This window comes from Dromaius novaehollandiae, chromosome 3 (genome assembly GCF_036370855.1).
Source record: "Dromaius novaehollandiae isolate bDroNov1 chromosome 3, bDroNov1.hap1, whole genome shotgun sequence".
Lineage (NCBI taxonomy): Eukaryota > Metazoa > Chordata > Aves > Casuariiformes > Dromaiidae > Dromaius > Dromaius novaehollandiae.
In genome coordinates, this window is record NC_088100.1 from 112,492,432 (window position 1) to 112,508,863 (window position 16,432).

A 16,432-nucleotide genomic window follows, 5' to 3' on the forward strand; every position below is an offset into this window, starting at 1 on the left:
GATACAGAGCAGGGGGTTATTCCAGAAAGATTAATGCATTCCTGCTTTCATCTATGCTTTATTCAAGGATTCTGGCTTTAGGTATCAGCTTGTTGAAGAGGTAACTCCTAAATCAAGCAGAAGGCTTGAAGCATTAAGCTGACAATTAGAACCAGAGCCTTTGCTCACACTGCAAAGGTCTGAAGAGCCATGCCAGAACAAGCACACTCCAGGAAAGTGAAAAGCAGGTGCTGGAGTTCCTACTTGGCTGCTGCATGGAAACTGGACATTTTCTAGCACTATACATCAATCTGCCATGAAGCTCAAAGCGTATGTGGTCCCTACACTGGTACCTAAAGGGGGGGAAAAAAGAACACTTTACTACAGAGGCAACACAAAACTATTACAGACTGAAAGAAAATGTTAGTCACTGCTTTATTCCTGGCTTTGCAAGGACTATGGAACAGATATTTCCAACAAGTGTGTCCCATTCAGATTTTTCATACCCAGCAGCATAAAATTTGTATTTTCAGCTTTGTTCCTGCTTCCTAAAGCTGCAGCATAAAATTTGTATTTTCAGCTTTGTTCCTGCTTCCTAAAGCTGCTCTGAAACCAATCACAACTTTACAACAAGTGAGGCAGGACCACCAGACTGTTTTAGGGGAGAAAGACAGACTTCCCTACCTGGGGAATGCCAAGCAAAAAACCACTCAAGCATCTTAAACACCTTGCTCATGCTTTCACCCACAAACACAAGATGCTGCAAGCTGGAAGCACTGACTTCAAAACTTCATTTATGTCACTCAGTTGTGTGGGCATCTATCTCAAATTACCTCAAGCAAAGGTCTGCTACCAGCAAATGGCAAAGCAATCTCTAGACAGCATAAATGCATTTACTGTTCTCTGCTCTGAGCTTCAATGTATTCAACCAAAAACACAAATTTTCTTCCAAGCATTTTTCTTCAGTTATAGCACAAGTCCTTTTACTGCACACCTTTAGTGACAGGAAGAGGTCAGGTTCCATATGACCCCATTTCAATAGTATTCAACACCAGCCTCTTCTGCAAGAGGTATTAAGCTGCATTTTCAGCTGGTCAGTCCTGATTTTAATGCTATTACCCAAGTTCAGAACAACAGAAGAGATATGCAGGGTATTTGAAACTTTGAATATTTGTATTTGCTCTGCTTGATGGACAAAAAGTGTATTACAACTGAAAGGGAAAGGCCCACAGTTTGGCCTGCAGATTAGTTGTTCTCTCCAGAGAGGCCTGGAAGAAACACCAATTCTTGCTATTGAAGCACCACTCCTAGTAAAACAGGAGGAAGGTAACTGAAGAACACCGTTTCTTCTTCCCAACTGTGATATAAGACAACAACTCTGGGCTTGAAAGGAGTTATTAGCAGAGGAATACTATACTGTGACGTGTGCTTAGAACAGTTTTGTGTCCATTCACATATGGAAGTTACTTACTGAAAAAGTGAGACTGGTCATTCCAAAGGAATAATTTTTTTAAATAAATTCCACAAAGATTAAAGTACTTACACAATGCAATCTTATGTGCCCTCCTTTGGAAGAGGTTTTGCTTCAGATATTTGCTATTTTCAGGGGAAGAAAATGTCAATGTCCAAGTTTTTCCATGCTCTTCTTTCAATTTCTAAAATTCTCTTTCTGAGATTTGATAGGTTGTTTCAAACAAGATTGGAGAAGAGAGGGCAGCTGTGGGACTCAGCTTTTTAGAAAATGAACATTTGAAAATATTTAGTTTTCTTGTTTAATCTTTTCTATTGGTGTAGTATTCAATACGAGTTCTAATGCTACTTTGCAGGGAAATAAGTCTGGGTTAAACAGTTTGATTTGAAAAGTAAACACAGCCATCCTTCCTGTTAGCTCAGTTCAATAATCACAGATTTAAATGATCAAGGCACTTTAAGTCTAATATTAGAAAACATTTCTTGCAAGTTTAAATTGCCTTCATTAAGGAAGGGACAAATTTCCAAAGCTCAGTGTTATGTTGTTTTGCCAACACTTGACTGCTTTGAGATAGAAAGAAACATACTGGCAAGGCAAAAGTGCAAAGGCTAGATGATAGCTTTATTTCCAGGTATGGAGCTCATACAAGGCCTGTGTGTTAGGACACACTGACAGCTTGCAGAGTGATTAGAGTGATTTCACATATTACCTCTGTTTCTACACGATCCCCACCCTACTGTTACAACCTTTACACCCTCCTTGACTGTACTGCCTTGCCTCCAGCTATGTTTAACCTCTGTTCCCCTGAACTTTTCACCAGCTGATGCAGCTCCCTGAACTGCCCTATCTATTACCTCATCAACCCTCTGCTCCCCACAGTTTTACCAGCAGCAACTGTGTATCTACCATTCTGATAAGACAAAATTACTTACCACTGAACCAAAAAACAGTCTCAAGAGAACTTCCCAGTTGTTTATCTCTCCATTAGCTCTCAAGACCTGCCACTGAGCCAGTTTTCAATACAGCTAATATGTAGTCCATTAACAATGCAAGCCCTCTTAATAAAAGGATGCAGTAGGAAGTCAAATGCTTTGGAGAAACAATTTTACCACTGGTGCTTTCATCAGCCTGGCCATAATCTTGATAAACCAGTCACATATTTACAGAGACCCCACCTTTCCACAGGGCAATCTACTTTCATTTATATATATTTAGCTGCTAAAGCTTCTCCCATTGAATCCCAAATTGACTCTTACCACTAAAATTGCATAGATGACACTTCAGGCTTGAATTCAGTTTCCTAGGTCCCCAACTACCCTTTTAAAATACCAGAAAGTACATTCTTATAATCCTCCTGTGGTACTGATTCAGCCACAGTGTTCTCACACTAGGAAAGGAAGAGTTACTGAGTAGGGCTGTATAATCACTTGCTCTTGATGTCAGAAGCTGTCCACTACTGTAACACCAGTGGTCTGATATTTACAGTACAGTGATTGAGCTCCCAGACTGCATTACCTACTGAATTTTCAAAACACAGAGTTTCCTAGGGGAACTGCAGTGGAAATGTGTTCACTAATATCACATCCTGATATGTTCACCAAAATAATCTGACTTGCCCTATAGGCCTGGAAGACTAAAGCAAATTAGTTGTAGCCTCCTAAGAAGATATCATGGTAGTATACATGGTGCCTTCCAAACAAAACTGGACGCAGAAGGCAGGCTCTTCATCCATGGCAGGAATCCTGCTTAGAAGGTGTAGCAGGCCTCTTGCAGGTATCACGGCAGCAGATTCTGGAGAGGAAATGATGCTGCCATTGTTAGTTTTCATTAAAACGACATCATGGTGCTTTCACCAAAGAGAAATACATATTACTGCATCCTGGAAGAAACTATGGACTCGCACCTATGTCCTGTGACTCATTTTGCAGAGAACTTATTTGCAGCAAACCAAGCTGCTTGGACAACAACATGCCATATATAGCATGAAAGCAAGTCACCTTCAAAATTGAACTTGTCATGAGTAGGTCACGGATACTCTGTAAAAGCAAGAACAGCTTGGAAATAGAACAGGGGTTCAGAAAATACTGCAGCACTGAGAAGATCCTGGTCCCAACAAAGACATCTTCCTTCCACAGGTGACTGGAAAGTCCATCTTGGTCCCAGGAGTTCCCCAGAACTGCCCACATTGGGAAGTTTAGGTATGCTGAAACAAGAACAGGTCTGCAATTCATGCAGTTCCTAAGCAGAAGAGGACTCTTATAGGAACTAAAAAGTAGCAACTGTTAATAATAATGCAGTAATTAATAATTCAAGCATAAGGCATCAAAGCAGAGCAACTGAATCCATGTGGGATTTCAGAAGTATGACATTGCAATGAAACAAGGAGTTCAAGGAGACCAACACAAAACTCAATTACAGAGAGCAAATTGTCTTCAGAATCCATAGCAAGCGTCTTCAAAGTTCTCCATGAGAAATACAGGGAACTTGAGACAACTGCTCAGGGACTGTAGGATGTCATAGCACAGAGCAGATGCAGCAGAAAAACACTTTGTTCTATTACAGAAATTACAGAGAAGCTCACAGGAAAATTGGACCCGAGGAAAGAAACTTTAGATCACAAAGATATCTGCAGGAAGATACCAGAAGTTTCGAGAGATGGCTGAAACAGTAAACCACACTAAAACAAAAAAAAATTCCAATGAACAACACGGTGAAAGAAGACATGTTTGAACAGTAGCATACTGATGCACAGAATTATTGTCAGGTACACACCAACAAGATGTCCTCACAAATTATTGAGGCTTTAAAAAAAAAATCTCTAGCAAAGACAAAAAGACACAAAATTCACCTAATAACTCCTCAAATTGCAGGCAGTCTTGCTATTTGAGCTAAATGAGTTCTACATCTAAGAGAAGGAGTGGGGGGGGGGAAAGAGGAGATGAGCATGAGAAAAGAATTACAGTGGCTCCAATGGCTATTTAAATTGGGAAGATAATGCAGAGACTGAACACTTAACCACCAAAACTGAGTAAGTTACAAGCAGAAGTAACAGAGACACTCACCTAGGCATAAGCTGTCAAAACAATTGACTGCACAAGACAGACCAGGATTTAGACATAGCCACTAAGTTCCCATTCATAAAACAAATCAAGACAAAGAGAGCAAACAAAAAAACTACATATACATGTTTGGAAGTAATTACACAATCGCATTTTGACAGATCCTAGAAAATATATATATATAATGTTACTGTGCATCCTCTTGGAAAGCTGTAACCAAAAAAAATACAGAACAAGCTTTTAAATTCAAGTGAGAAATAGTGATTTAATTTGTAGTTATTGTGTAAGAATACACTGGCCAGTGACTGGAAACTTTCACAACTCCTTCATGAACTTCACTTAGGTAATCATGAGCAATTGGGATAGCTGAGGCTACCCAGCAGGTAGGTGGAATCAGTAGAAGGAAGAAGGAGAAAAAAAAAAAAGTAAATAGAAACCTACATGGCTGATAAAACATCCCTATACAAGCAGTACCTCCTTGAATGGCACTAGCAAAGTAACTGGTTCAACTTGAAGGCAGCAACTGAAGAGAGATAGTGGCACAAAAATCTCACATGGAAAAAAAATCTTAAGGAAGACATAGAGGAAAGCTTGCAGGACAGCAATTAAAAAAATTGTCATCTCTGCTACAGTGACCAGACTGAATAGTCCTAAAAGGCAGTGCAAATGCTGCTATACAAGATAAGAGCATGAAGAGAGAGGTTAGGCCTAGAGATACAATAAAAAAGACAGATAGAGCTGACCAAGCTTCCTGGCAGAGGAGGGATTCCTGCTCAAATCCAAAGAGACACAGTCAGGGAACACCTGGCTACCGGGGCAGTGGAATAACAAGGGACACCCCACATTGTGTTTCACAGGCCTGGGCACATTTGCTGCCCCAGCCAAATTCAAACATATCAGTGGGGAAGATGCAATCAGGAAGTTCTGACAGACTGTCATCATCTCTGGTCTATAACATCTCACTGTATTTTCATAAGATAACCAGAAAAAGGTATCATAAGAAGCCTTCTGCCTTTGAAGGGAAACACTTGAGAAAGCTGCACATGACTAGCAAGAAGGCAAATGAGGGGAATTACAGTCAACTGCATTATAACAGAGTGTAACATTTTCAGACAAAAGAGTTCTAGCTCATGGAATACATGGGTTTGATGGCCAGAGGAAGGCTGCCAAAAAAAAAAAAAAAGAACTTTGCAGGAACCTGTGCCAGGAATAAGGGGTTGCTAACAGTGAAGACAGCGAAGATAACTGAAGAGACAGGCCACGGGACTGCAGGCTTCTGCAGAAAGACAAATATCTAGGTGTACACTTACACACCTTGTGTCCGCAGTTCTTCACGGTATGGAGAAAGAGAGAAATAAGCTTTATCTTTTGCAAACAAGTGTTTGCAGGAGAGTAAGGAATGGCAAAATTAATACTCAGTTCTTCAGGTCTAAGGTCTGACTATTGATTGGGGCTAATAAAGCCTAGATAAGGACCAGGTCACAGAATAGAAGGGTAATTATTATGTGTCCATTTGCTACAGCGACCAGGTTTCAGCAAAAGTGAGAGAAGCAAATCTGCATTGACAGCAAAGCTAATAGTAAGCTTACTGTTTTCTTTATTCTTTGTCTGCTCAAGTCAAGACCCAAGTCTGCTCAAATGCATTTCCTCAAAACATCCCAGCCACTTGTCACAAAACTGACTTACAGCAGCAACCATACAACCACTCTTCAAACATTAACTGGCTATGACTACTGTGCACAAAATGCACTGCTACCTTGATAACCATCTAGCACTTAGTTTAAACACTGTCACATGGAAAATGCATCATAACTCAACCGTTACAGGAATGGCCATCAACACAAAACATACCAGGAAATCCATTTTTGCACCACATGCTGCTTTAATACCGCAATATTGTATTTAACAGTTTCAAACAAGATATCTGTGAATGATTTGGTTTTCAGAGGAACTGAGAATTTCAAAGTAACCACTGGTAAGCATCTCAGCCACCACATCCTATTTTATTGCTACCTATGGAAGAAAGGCACAAGTAGAGGTATTTGTTTCTTTTGGTTTATAAGCCGCTTAAGAAAAGCCATACAGATATCCATGTCCATTATATGTACATATGCACATGCACAGTTTATGTAACAGAGCAGTTCAATTGCACAACCACCTCTTCAGAATGAATTTCAGTTCTTGGATGAGCGAGCCTTGGGTAATATGACTGAACCAGAACTAAGGGACAGATACGATGCTGTTAAACTTCAAAAATACTGCTGGAAGAATAAGCTCCTGCTGTAAGTCAATATGTATTCTGTAAACATTGCTTACATTTGCAATTACAGTGCTGTTTAACCTTTGCTGAGGAACTGCATGTGAACACAAAGAGCCCTGCTGGGGAAGTGCACACACAAGCCCTGCTACTACTTTAAATCCCTTGTCACCATTGCAAAAGACATTGTTGTCACCGCCTCTACAGCCCTCCCCTGCACTCCCAAACCATGAAATCAGCCATGCGATCAGCCCTGGGCCGCAGAAGTGCCCAGCCACTTTAGGCTACTGCAGAGCTGGCTTGCCCCCTCCCCCTTTTTTTAAGCTAGTGATCTATATCCTTTCCTAAAAGAGATGGAAAACCACATACTGAAGTCAAACATGTGCTCTTTTCCCAAGCCTGCAAAGAGACTCAACAACACCAGCAAGGAATGCTGACAGTCCCACTTCCCCAGAATGGGGAACTCACAGCCACCAGAAGTGCTGACTTTAACTATTTCGCCAACAAGCATGTTGCTAGAAATAGTTTGCTTTGGGTACTAATCCTCATTTCCAGATATTACACCTCCTCCACTATTCCAGCAACCTTGCAGCTGCCAGAGTTTTTGCCTCCTTCCAGTTTCTGGAAGCATACCAACCTGGAAAGTAAGAGTAATGTATGTAACACATTGAAAGTTTAACAACAGACTCAAATACTAATTTGATATCCAGTGGAATAAGAAATATTGCAATAACAGCACTACTTGACATGTTAAAATATGAGAATCCAAGCTTTGGCACAGGAAGCTGCTGGCCGCAGATTGTTGTAAGGCTGTCCCAAGGGAGCACATACCTGCCCTCCTCAAGCTCTTCCTGAAGTACGGCTATTATCCACTGCCAAAGGCAGGATACAAGGCAGACAGCAGTCCGACTTGACTCAGGGTGGCTGATCTGGGCAGCACCCATACCTCCAGGCATCACATGTTCTTCCACTTGGACCTCCCATTCATGCATGCTAAGATTCACACTTCGGCAGCATATTTGTTATCATGCAGAAAACACACCAAGAGGGTACTGGCAGGCCCAGATGTCTTGCCTGCAGGCTGCTGTTTGACGGCTCACAGGGTGAGAGGCAAGCGAAGGAGGCCCACTAAAAGGCAGTAAGCGAGACATACCGAAATTCCCACCAGCTCAGGAAAGTAGAAAAACAACTAAAGTACATAAGCGAGAAAGTGTTCCATCTTGTGCTCTTTTTTGATTGACAACACACACCATTTTGGCGCAGGATGGTCCATAGGATTTTGGATGTGCGTGTTCTTTGGGGTGAGAGGGTTTTTGGTTTTTTGTTTGTTTTTTTTAAGTGTAGAAAAGGGAAAGTGGACTCCAACTAGATAAAGCATTCCTATAATGTCAAGAGTTTGAGAAGCACAGCTATATGGTATGCAGTGCCTGACAGAAAGCACCAAACACATGCAGGACTGTAGGGACTTCTGAAACAGGCTTCAAAGGCTCAATATGGAAGACAGTGAGGAAAATCGGCCTGCTAACCATTTAAGAGTGATGAAGGAGAAATAAATACAAGAAAGCTATTTTCACAGATAAGTAGTATGCTGAAAGCCAAACTAAAAGGTACAGCGAATACATCCTATCTAATACCTGTGCTGTGTTTGGTGATAGCTTTCATAAAATACCTGCCTGACAGACCAAGACAACAGCTTGACCTGTATGCTCTCAGGACCAATTCAACGCCCATGACTGAAGTAGCATTTCTGCATCAAAAAAAAAGCACTGAACTTTATTCATAAGGCTGAAGCAGTCAATAATCCATCATTTGAATATCCCTGGTCTTAGAAGTTACCGACTTCAACAAATGGAATAAATACACTAAATTCTTAGGTTTTTTATAGAAGCAGAACACTCACAGCATCTTCTCTATTGCAGTTATCAAACTCAAGATATCGACCCAGCATCATTTTCAATTATCAAAAGCCTATCATAACGCAAACAGAGTGCTGACGACATCCCAGAGGTTTACCTCCAGAGCATAAAATTGGATAATAACTATTACCCAGTCAGATAAGTAACAGCATCTCAAGAGATCTTTCTTTGAACATGTCAAAAAAAAATCTAAGTCATCAGGGGGAAGAGAGTTATTTTTAAATGTTAATTTTGTGCAACAACAGGAAGATTCTCAGAGAATCTACAAGACAAACAGCTATGTTGGCTCATTTTCTAGAAACCCACCAATAACCTTTAAATTTTTACAGGACGCTGTATTCCTGAAGGATAGCAATTTGGCTTCAGCTACCCAAACCACAGCGCTATTTCAGTCATTAAATATCCATCACACTTATGAAAACACAATCAAAGAAAAGCACTCCGGCGGCACAGGGTAACTGATGGTTGTGTCTTCCTCTCCCCGACACTCCTCTGAAACTGTCAGTCAGTCTCATATAACACATTACCTCCCTTTGAAGTCTTGCACCAATTAGGATCCTACTTGCAAGCATCTGCTGTCGTTGAAGATTTTTTTTGGGGGGGGGGGGGGGGTAAAGGAACACAAGCATTTTTCCTAGCATAAATATGTATAAAATGGTAAAAACATTAGCACGGCTTGCAAAAAGAGACGACTAACTTCTCACTTACAGAGCTGTATATGGCATAGGCTGGGAGCAACACAAGCTTCCACTACCGACACCTAAACTTGATTCATTTATTGGGAAGAAACCACTTTGACAGGCACCTGGGCTTTCCCCAAAACAAGCCGAGCCTAGCTGGCACATCTCCCTCCACTTACACCATGTGGCAGGATAGGAAATTCCGCTAGCTGCCATTTCCAGGCCCCAAAGCCTGACTCTACCGACAAGGGCTAGGCAGAAGCGAGGAGGCTCGCGGGGAAAATTAAGGTCACCAGGCCTAGCGCGGCGGCACCGTCAGCGGGGTCCCAGCGCCCCCAGCCGGCGCTGTCACGGGAGGGGGGTGCCGCGCCTAGCCCCCCCGGTACCGGCCGGCGCTCACCTGCCGAGCGGTCGCTTCATGCCCGCGGCGGCAGCGGGGGGCAGTCGTAGGCTGTGCCTCAGGCTGCAGCCCTTGTCGGGCGGCGCCGGCGCGGCGGCGCCGGCGCGCTCATGCTCCACAGTGACGGACTCGTTGCGCTTCCTCATGCCGGGGCGAGCGGAGCCGCGGCGGCGGAGACGGCGAGAGCGGAGCCAAGCGGAGCCGAGCCGAGCCGCGCGCGCCCGCGCCCGCGCCCGCGCCCGCCGCCGCTCGCCCTGCGCGGCGCTCGCGCCCCGCCCCCGCCGGCCCGCACCCACCGGAAAGGGCTCGGGACAAAGCTGCCGCTTGCCCACACTCAAGATGGACAGCCACCCCTCCCCCGCCCTGACACGGTGCGCTGGGGCGCCATCTTTATAACGGGCAAAAGTGCCTGCCGCCATTTTGTTGGCTACCTGAGGTGAGGCCTGGAAAGGGGAGCAGTGGGGAGGGGGTGGGGGTCCGCGGCCGGCACGCTCAGCCGCCGGCACGCTCAGCCTCCGGCCCCAAGTGCCTCTTTCCTTAGGGTAGGGTGACGGGAGTGGACAACCATGCGGGCTTGGTGGGGAGCCCTCAGCTCTTCTGGGGCTGCTATGGTAATGTACAAGGTGTAGTGTAGGCCAGTGCTGGCTGGACCCTGAGGTGCAGGCTGGGGGAGCCATGCTTGGCTCAGCCTAGGGAATCTGGGATAGATACCCCTTGGTGTCATGGAAAGGAAAAAAAGAAGAAGAAGAAGGACTGGAAATGTTCTGTTGGAAGGTATGCAGAGTGGAGCAAGCACTTGGAAGTGGGTGCCTGCTTACTGCATGGAGGGAAGAGGGTTGAATCTGGGGTTATTAAACAGCCTCTGCATGAAGAAATGCAGAAACGGGGCTGTTCCTGCAAGACTGATGGGACAGTTACAATTTAAGGCGCACTAGGTGGTTTGCACAGCCATGGAGGGGCCATGGGACTTTGCCAGGACTGGAGCATACACTGGAGTGTGGGGAAGCGTGCAGGTATGATACAAGGATGCAAAAGACAAAATTAGCAGTAACCGTGACTGTCAAACCCAGCAGTGAGGAAGGGGATGAAGTGCTGAGGTGACAGAGATAATCATAGTCTGGGTCCCTGAACAGCCAGAGGTGATCACCTTCCACTATATTTTGTCCTTCAGACCTTTCCCTGAAGCAGAAAGAAACCTTTTCAAAGTTTAGGATATGGTACTGCCCCCCCCCCCCCCCATTTGCTTTGTTGCCTTTTGGGAAGGTTACAATAACACTTTGGAAAATACATCCTCATCTGTTCACCTCCACAGATGCCTACTAGCAAGGCTACATTTCTACACAGCTTCCCTAGCAGAGTGGGAATTCTGCACTGGAAACAGGTGGAGGGAAATGGGGCATAATAAATAAATAAATAAATGGGGCATAATAAATAACAATGGGGCAGAATAAATAAAACATCACTTCCAATATCAGCAAAGGCTGAGGGATCATAATATCTATACCACTGGGGAGCAGGACAGCAAAGTACTGGAGAAAGCAGCTGTGGTCATGTGCTGTGTCTCCTACTGCCACTATTGCATTTAGAACACTGGATTGATCTAGCGTATGTCCTGTGTTCTTTGAAAGTAAAAAAGTGGAGAAATTATTAAAAAACATATTTCTTTCTTCAGACAGAAGTGATCTCAGCTCTCTTGCATCTATTTCTTCTTTGTCATGCTGCAAACTGCATGCTATACTTGATGGAACATGGAGATTCAAAATAAATGTAGCATTATGAATTAATCCCAGGAGCAAAGAAAAGATAGCAGACCAAAAAGGAGGATGCCATTGTTAAAATACAGTCCTTGACTATCTCAGCAATTATGAATAGCTAGCAGAAGGCACAGCCTAATGTACTGATACATGCTTTGCCATGTCCCTGGAAGCTTCTCCTAACGTTTGAGACCTTTTAGAGGTTTTCCCTCTGCCAAATCGTAATTCCTAAAATGTACAAGCAGGCCTTCAGAAATGTTGGTAGTTCTCTTCCACTCTCTTTGAACAGTGGAGAGAAGTTATTTTGTCCCTTTGATTTTGCTTCATTTCCTACATCTTATTGGAAAGACACGATGCTGCAGTTGGGGATTGTCAGCCCTCTGTTGGAGCTTGGCCTGGTGACAACATGAGTGGCAGTCACTCCAAGAGCTGGGCTCCTTGGGATTGAGAGCACAGTCCTTTGAGGAGAGTACTGCAGGCTGCCTAGCAAGCTTTGGTATGAAGGGAATGGTCCCGGGCATCATAAATTCTCTGAGATGCCTCCAGAGGAAGTTTATTTGCAAGAAGGACAGCTAAGCAAAGTTGCTTGAAAGTCCATCTTTATGGCATGGGTCCCAATACAGACTGGCTTTTTCTCTGATAAAAGGAAGACAAGCAAGTATTTTCTTGTGGTGACTTTAAGCCAGTTTCAGCATTTTTACAGGCTTTTCTTTCTTAACTCTGTAATAGTATAAACATGTATTTGTTTAGCCTCTCCCCTCATATCAGATTTTTAAGACTTATAAATCACCACATCATCATTTTAGTGTAATGTCTGCTGTACTGCTAGTACATAATTTATAGGATATAAGAGATTCTCCCATTCGGAATCAGTATGTGCGCTTCTTACTTACTGTAAGAGGTGAGTGCTGCATCAAAAATGTGCCCACTCAGAGAAATCAATGAACATCATCCATTCCTTATCCAAAATTAGCCCCAAATGTGATGCTTGAATTCTTTTGGACTTGATGGGAAGAATATGTCAAGGTGAGGGTCATCTATAAACCATTATCTTGCTTCTCCTAGCTCATAAAACTTTGTCTGTGGAACCTGACGCCCAGCATTACTCTTACATCAGTTCACTGTCCCTGTGGCAGGATCCCAGGCAGGAATGTAACTCCTTCCTAGATCCATTTGTCTGCAGCAGTTCAATGCTTCAGTAGTAATCCAAACCTTGAGCACGCTGGTTTTAGCTCATAGGACTCAGTGAAACTTCCCAGGTCACCAAGCCTGGGGCTTTGCTGTTATAGGGGAAGGAGGATGTACTTCTACCATCTGCCCTCACTGAATACATTATCTGAACAATGCAAAATAGCCCAGGGAATGTGCTGCCACAGGTTTTCATAGCAGCTAGTAACCCAGTGCAGTTATACAAAGAGAATGAGTACAGGAAGAACAGGAAAGTCCAGTCAAAGTAAAAGCTGTAAAATAAGATTCCTTAGCTCAAGGCATAAACCAAGATTATGGTAGAGCAAAAGTAGAAACTATCCCCATGGCCAAGGATACCTTCCTTAGGGTTTCTGCACATCTGAAATGATCTAGAAGAGGCCTGGAGACAGGCTGTGGGCAAGGACACTGCCTGATGAACTGCAGCAGTGGCAGTCTTCTTCCCACCATGTATTTTTCTCCACAGGCATCTACACCTGAACAGACTTGCCTTGCCTGGAGATGAGGAAGGTGGAAAGCAGAGGACAGAAGCTGAGCACAGATCCTAAGTTACCAAAGTAAACATGAGAGATGTGTTTGGCTGCGGATGAAGCTCTAACAATTCTCCATGAAGGACAAAACCGAGAGAAGGAGACACTGAAGGAACCCCAAAGAGCCAGGAGTCAGTACTGGTAAGAAAACCACTGGGAGGTAAGACTCTGGAGAGCACAAGAGTATTCAGAGCAATCAAAAAAGGCAGAGAGAGCAATCACCCCTGAGGAGGTGCTTGAAAAGGGGGCAGAAGCCAACAAGAGAGGAATCAAGGCAAAGCAGAGAGAGACTGTGCACCCTGCTGACGAAGGCGGGGAATGCAGAGACCTGCTGGGAGGACAGATACCCACGGCTTTGTATTTCTCAAACTGCACCTCTCTGACAGGACAAAGAGGGATAACCGATGCTACAAGCAAATAATGATTTTTTTCCTAAACATCAATCAAGACAAAAATTCTTTAGCTCGAGTTGGTTAAGCACGTTCATGCTTGATGGACAGTGCCAGGCTGTCCTGCGGATTGAGCACTCCTCTAGCTCCTGCCTTTGCAGCATAGCACCCGGCTCCCACTGCAAGCCCCTGAGAAACAACCCCCCCCCACCTCTATCACTGGCGTCTGAGACACTTCAGGAATTGCTATGCCGTCAGCAGGCACCAAGAGATTCTCTCTGTGCACTCCCAAATAGATGTGCTAGGCACAACTGACTTTGGGAACTCAGTTGTAAGGTACCAAAGTCGGATCATGGTTTAGATTTATTCAGTTGCCACTTTGGAATACTTCACATAGATTTGCTCCAGTTTCTGTAGTCTCACGCACTCCTTATATTGGGGGATAAGCTCCTTGATGAGTGTTTCTGATCCTTCATTGCAAAGACACAGTGTTGTGTGTGTTGACAAATGATCCTTGTGAGGAAATGAGAGGAAAATTGCAGTGAGAGCATAGCTCTCTCCTAAGCTGGTGTTCCCAAGCTATGCTACTGCCCATACAAACCCAAACCTAGAATAAACATCCAATAACTCTGGGTCTCTGGTATGGAGTACCTAGGGATCACAGTAGTTCCCTAGGCTGACTTACTGTCAGTTAGAACAGAAGGCAGTAGCAGATACAGTTAGATACTTCACACCAGCTGGAGACAGCTAACTAACAGCAACTGAGGATGTCCTAGCACAAATAACATCTACCTCTCAGAGTTAATAAGGCTGGCAGAGGAATCAAGACTGTGGCTGTGGGCTTCTCCATTTTGCTCACCCGGCTGTCCCCAGGTTTCACTGCATAGAGGAAACTGTGGAGAGCTAAGACTGAGGTAGCTGTGGAGCCATCCTTCCACACTGACTTCCTGAAGGCAGCAAAATCCAGATTACTGAGGGTAAAACTAGCACTGAAAAAGTTAATCACACAGTGCTCCTAACAACTCAAAGAAGAGTCACTTGCTGATATTCAGAAGTCAGCGCAAAATCCTGGCCACTACCTGCAAGTTTCCCTAGTCAACAGTAAATACACAGCTGGATGAAGACACAGGAGTTACACAAAGTCTCTAAGCATGGTGGTGCTGCATGGTCTGCTACACAGGGGGGTGAGCCAAGCCTCCCCAGCAATGCTGGTTTATTTAATCACTCTCCTGATACCTCCCTGGCTGTAGTTAAGCTGGTTTCTGAGAGCCCCAGGCTGAAATGAGAAATGCTTTTCAGATTGCAGATGCCAAACTAGGTCCTTTCTAACACATGGGCCAACTCAAACATCAGTCTTTTCTGGAACTAGGTTGGAGAGCCTGAAGTCTATAATGTATTTGACCAGTTTTCCCTGATTTTGGAGGTATAGTTGAATGAATATCAATCCTAGACATGCATGATGTCTCATCTGATGTCTCTCTCTCACCTTGTGCTTGTGCAGAGCCTCTGTGAGCCCAGGATGCATCTGCCCCCAAAGACTGGCATGGCAACCTGCACAGAGGCTTTACAATGTTTCCTATCACCCTGTACAGAAAGAGGTGCCTATTATAACTCTTCTTTTTGTCAAGAGGCTGTACTCCTGAGATTTCCATCCAGGAGATGGCAGTAGCACATCTCAGTGCTTGCACAGGGATTCACACCAGGTTAGCTGGCCCCTTCTGTCTCCCAGCTGCTCTGCTCCACAGTCACCACATGATCTCATACATGCAGGCTCATTAGGAATAAGCAACGGGCATTGCACAACTATATCCGAACAAACTCCTTCTCCTGCGTGGCAGCCACGGTCTCAAAGGATAAAAGGTGATACATGTGCCACACATGCCCTCCTCTTAGCTTTAAGGCATTTCTTAGTCAGGTTTGGGGGTAGATTCTGTGCTGCAGGTTTGAGACTCTGACTCCACTGTGGCCATCCACACCAGCAAAGTATGAGATATGGGTGCTTTGAGGTAGCAAACATTAATATAGACAGGCTAGGAAAGGCTGTTATCCAGAAGGGAAGACTGAATACATAGGTTTCCCTAATACCTTCCTCCTGAATCAGAGGGGAGGAAACACTGCGCTCTCAGTCCTCCTGCAAAGGGCCATAGGACCCTGTGGCCAAACATTTAAGTATTTATAAGAGTAAGCACTAAAAAAATTTTCATAACTTTTCCATCCTGGGAAGGTAGGGACAGAAAAGCAGTCCTGAACCACAACTTTGCCTAAGAGTGGCCAAACATTTCACCCTAAGGGCACCGCAATTCCGTAGCCTCTTCAGTAGAGCCAAGAGCTCTTTACAGGCACAACACATACTCCAGTTGTGCTACAGACAAGTGACCATGATCCCGCTGTAAACAAAGCTCTTGGAACAATGTTAATCTGAAAAGTAAATATAGCATTGGAATAATGTTTGACAGGGTTCCTTTAAAAATAGTGTTATATGACTTGCCAAGAGATTTATACTTTCCGGATGAGAGTTTGGTACCTGCTAGATTTCTCTTTTCCAAGTATCCATGTTCCCCATTGCTACAATTAGGATTTTCTCTGCTGATTAGGTGCAAGGGCTGATTAGCTAGAATTAAACTGAGCACCTCCAAGTGTCCATGCTTAAGTTCAGAGAGTACCCAGAGGTACTGGTCCCCCAGGATCCTTGTGAAATCAGTGGTTCTGAATTACTATTCAGCAAAGCAAAGTGTTACCTTTGAGGTAGACACCTACATGCAACCCAGTCAATGGCCTTGCTCAGGGACAT

General features: G+C 44.1%; 1 protein-coding gene across 1 annotated transcript in view; it reads right to left on the minus strand.

Annotated features, from left to right (window-relative positions):
* The window catches only part of ABHD12 (abhydrolase domain containing 12, lysophospholipase), a 44,756-nt gene extending 34,683 nt beyond the window's left edge, over positions 1-10,073 (minus strand). The window contains exon 1 of the mRNA XM_064509839.1: positions 9,763-10,073. Within this exon, the coding sequence (XP_064365909.1) occupies positions 9,763-9,908 (146 nt within the window). The 5' untranslated portion in view covers positions 9,909-10,073. The remainder of the gene's footprint in view (positions 1-9,762) is intronic.
* Positions 10,074-16,432: the final 6,359 nt, after the last annotated feature.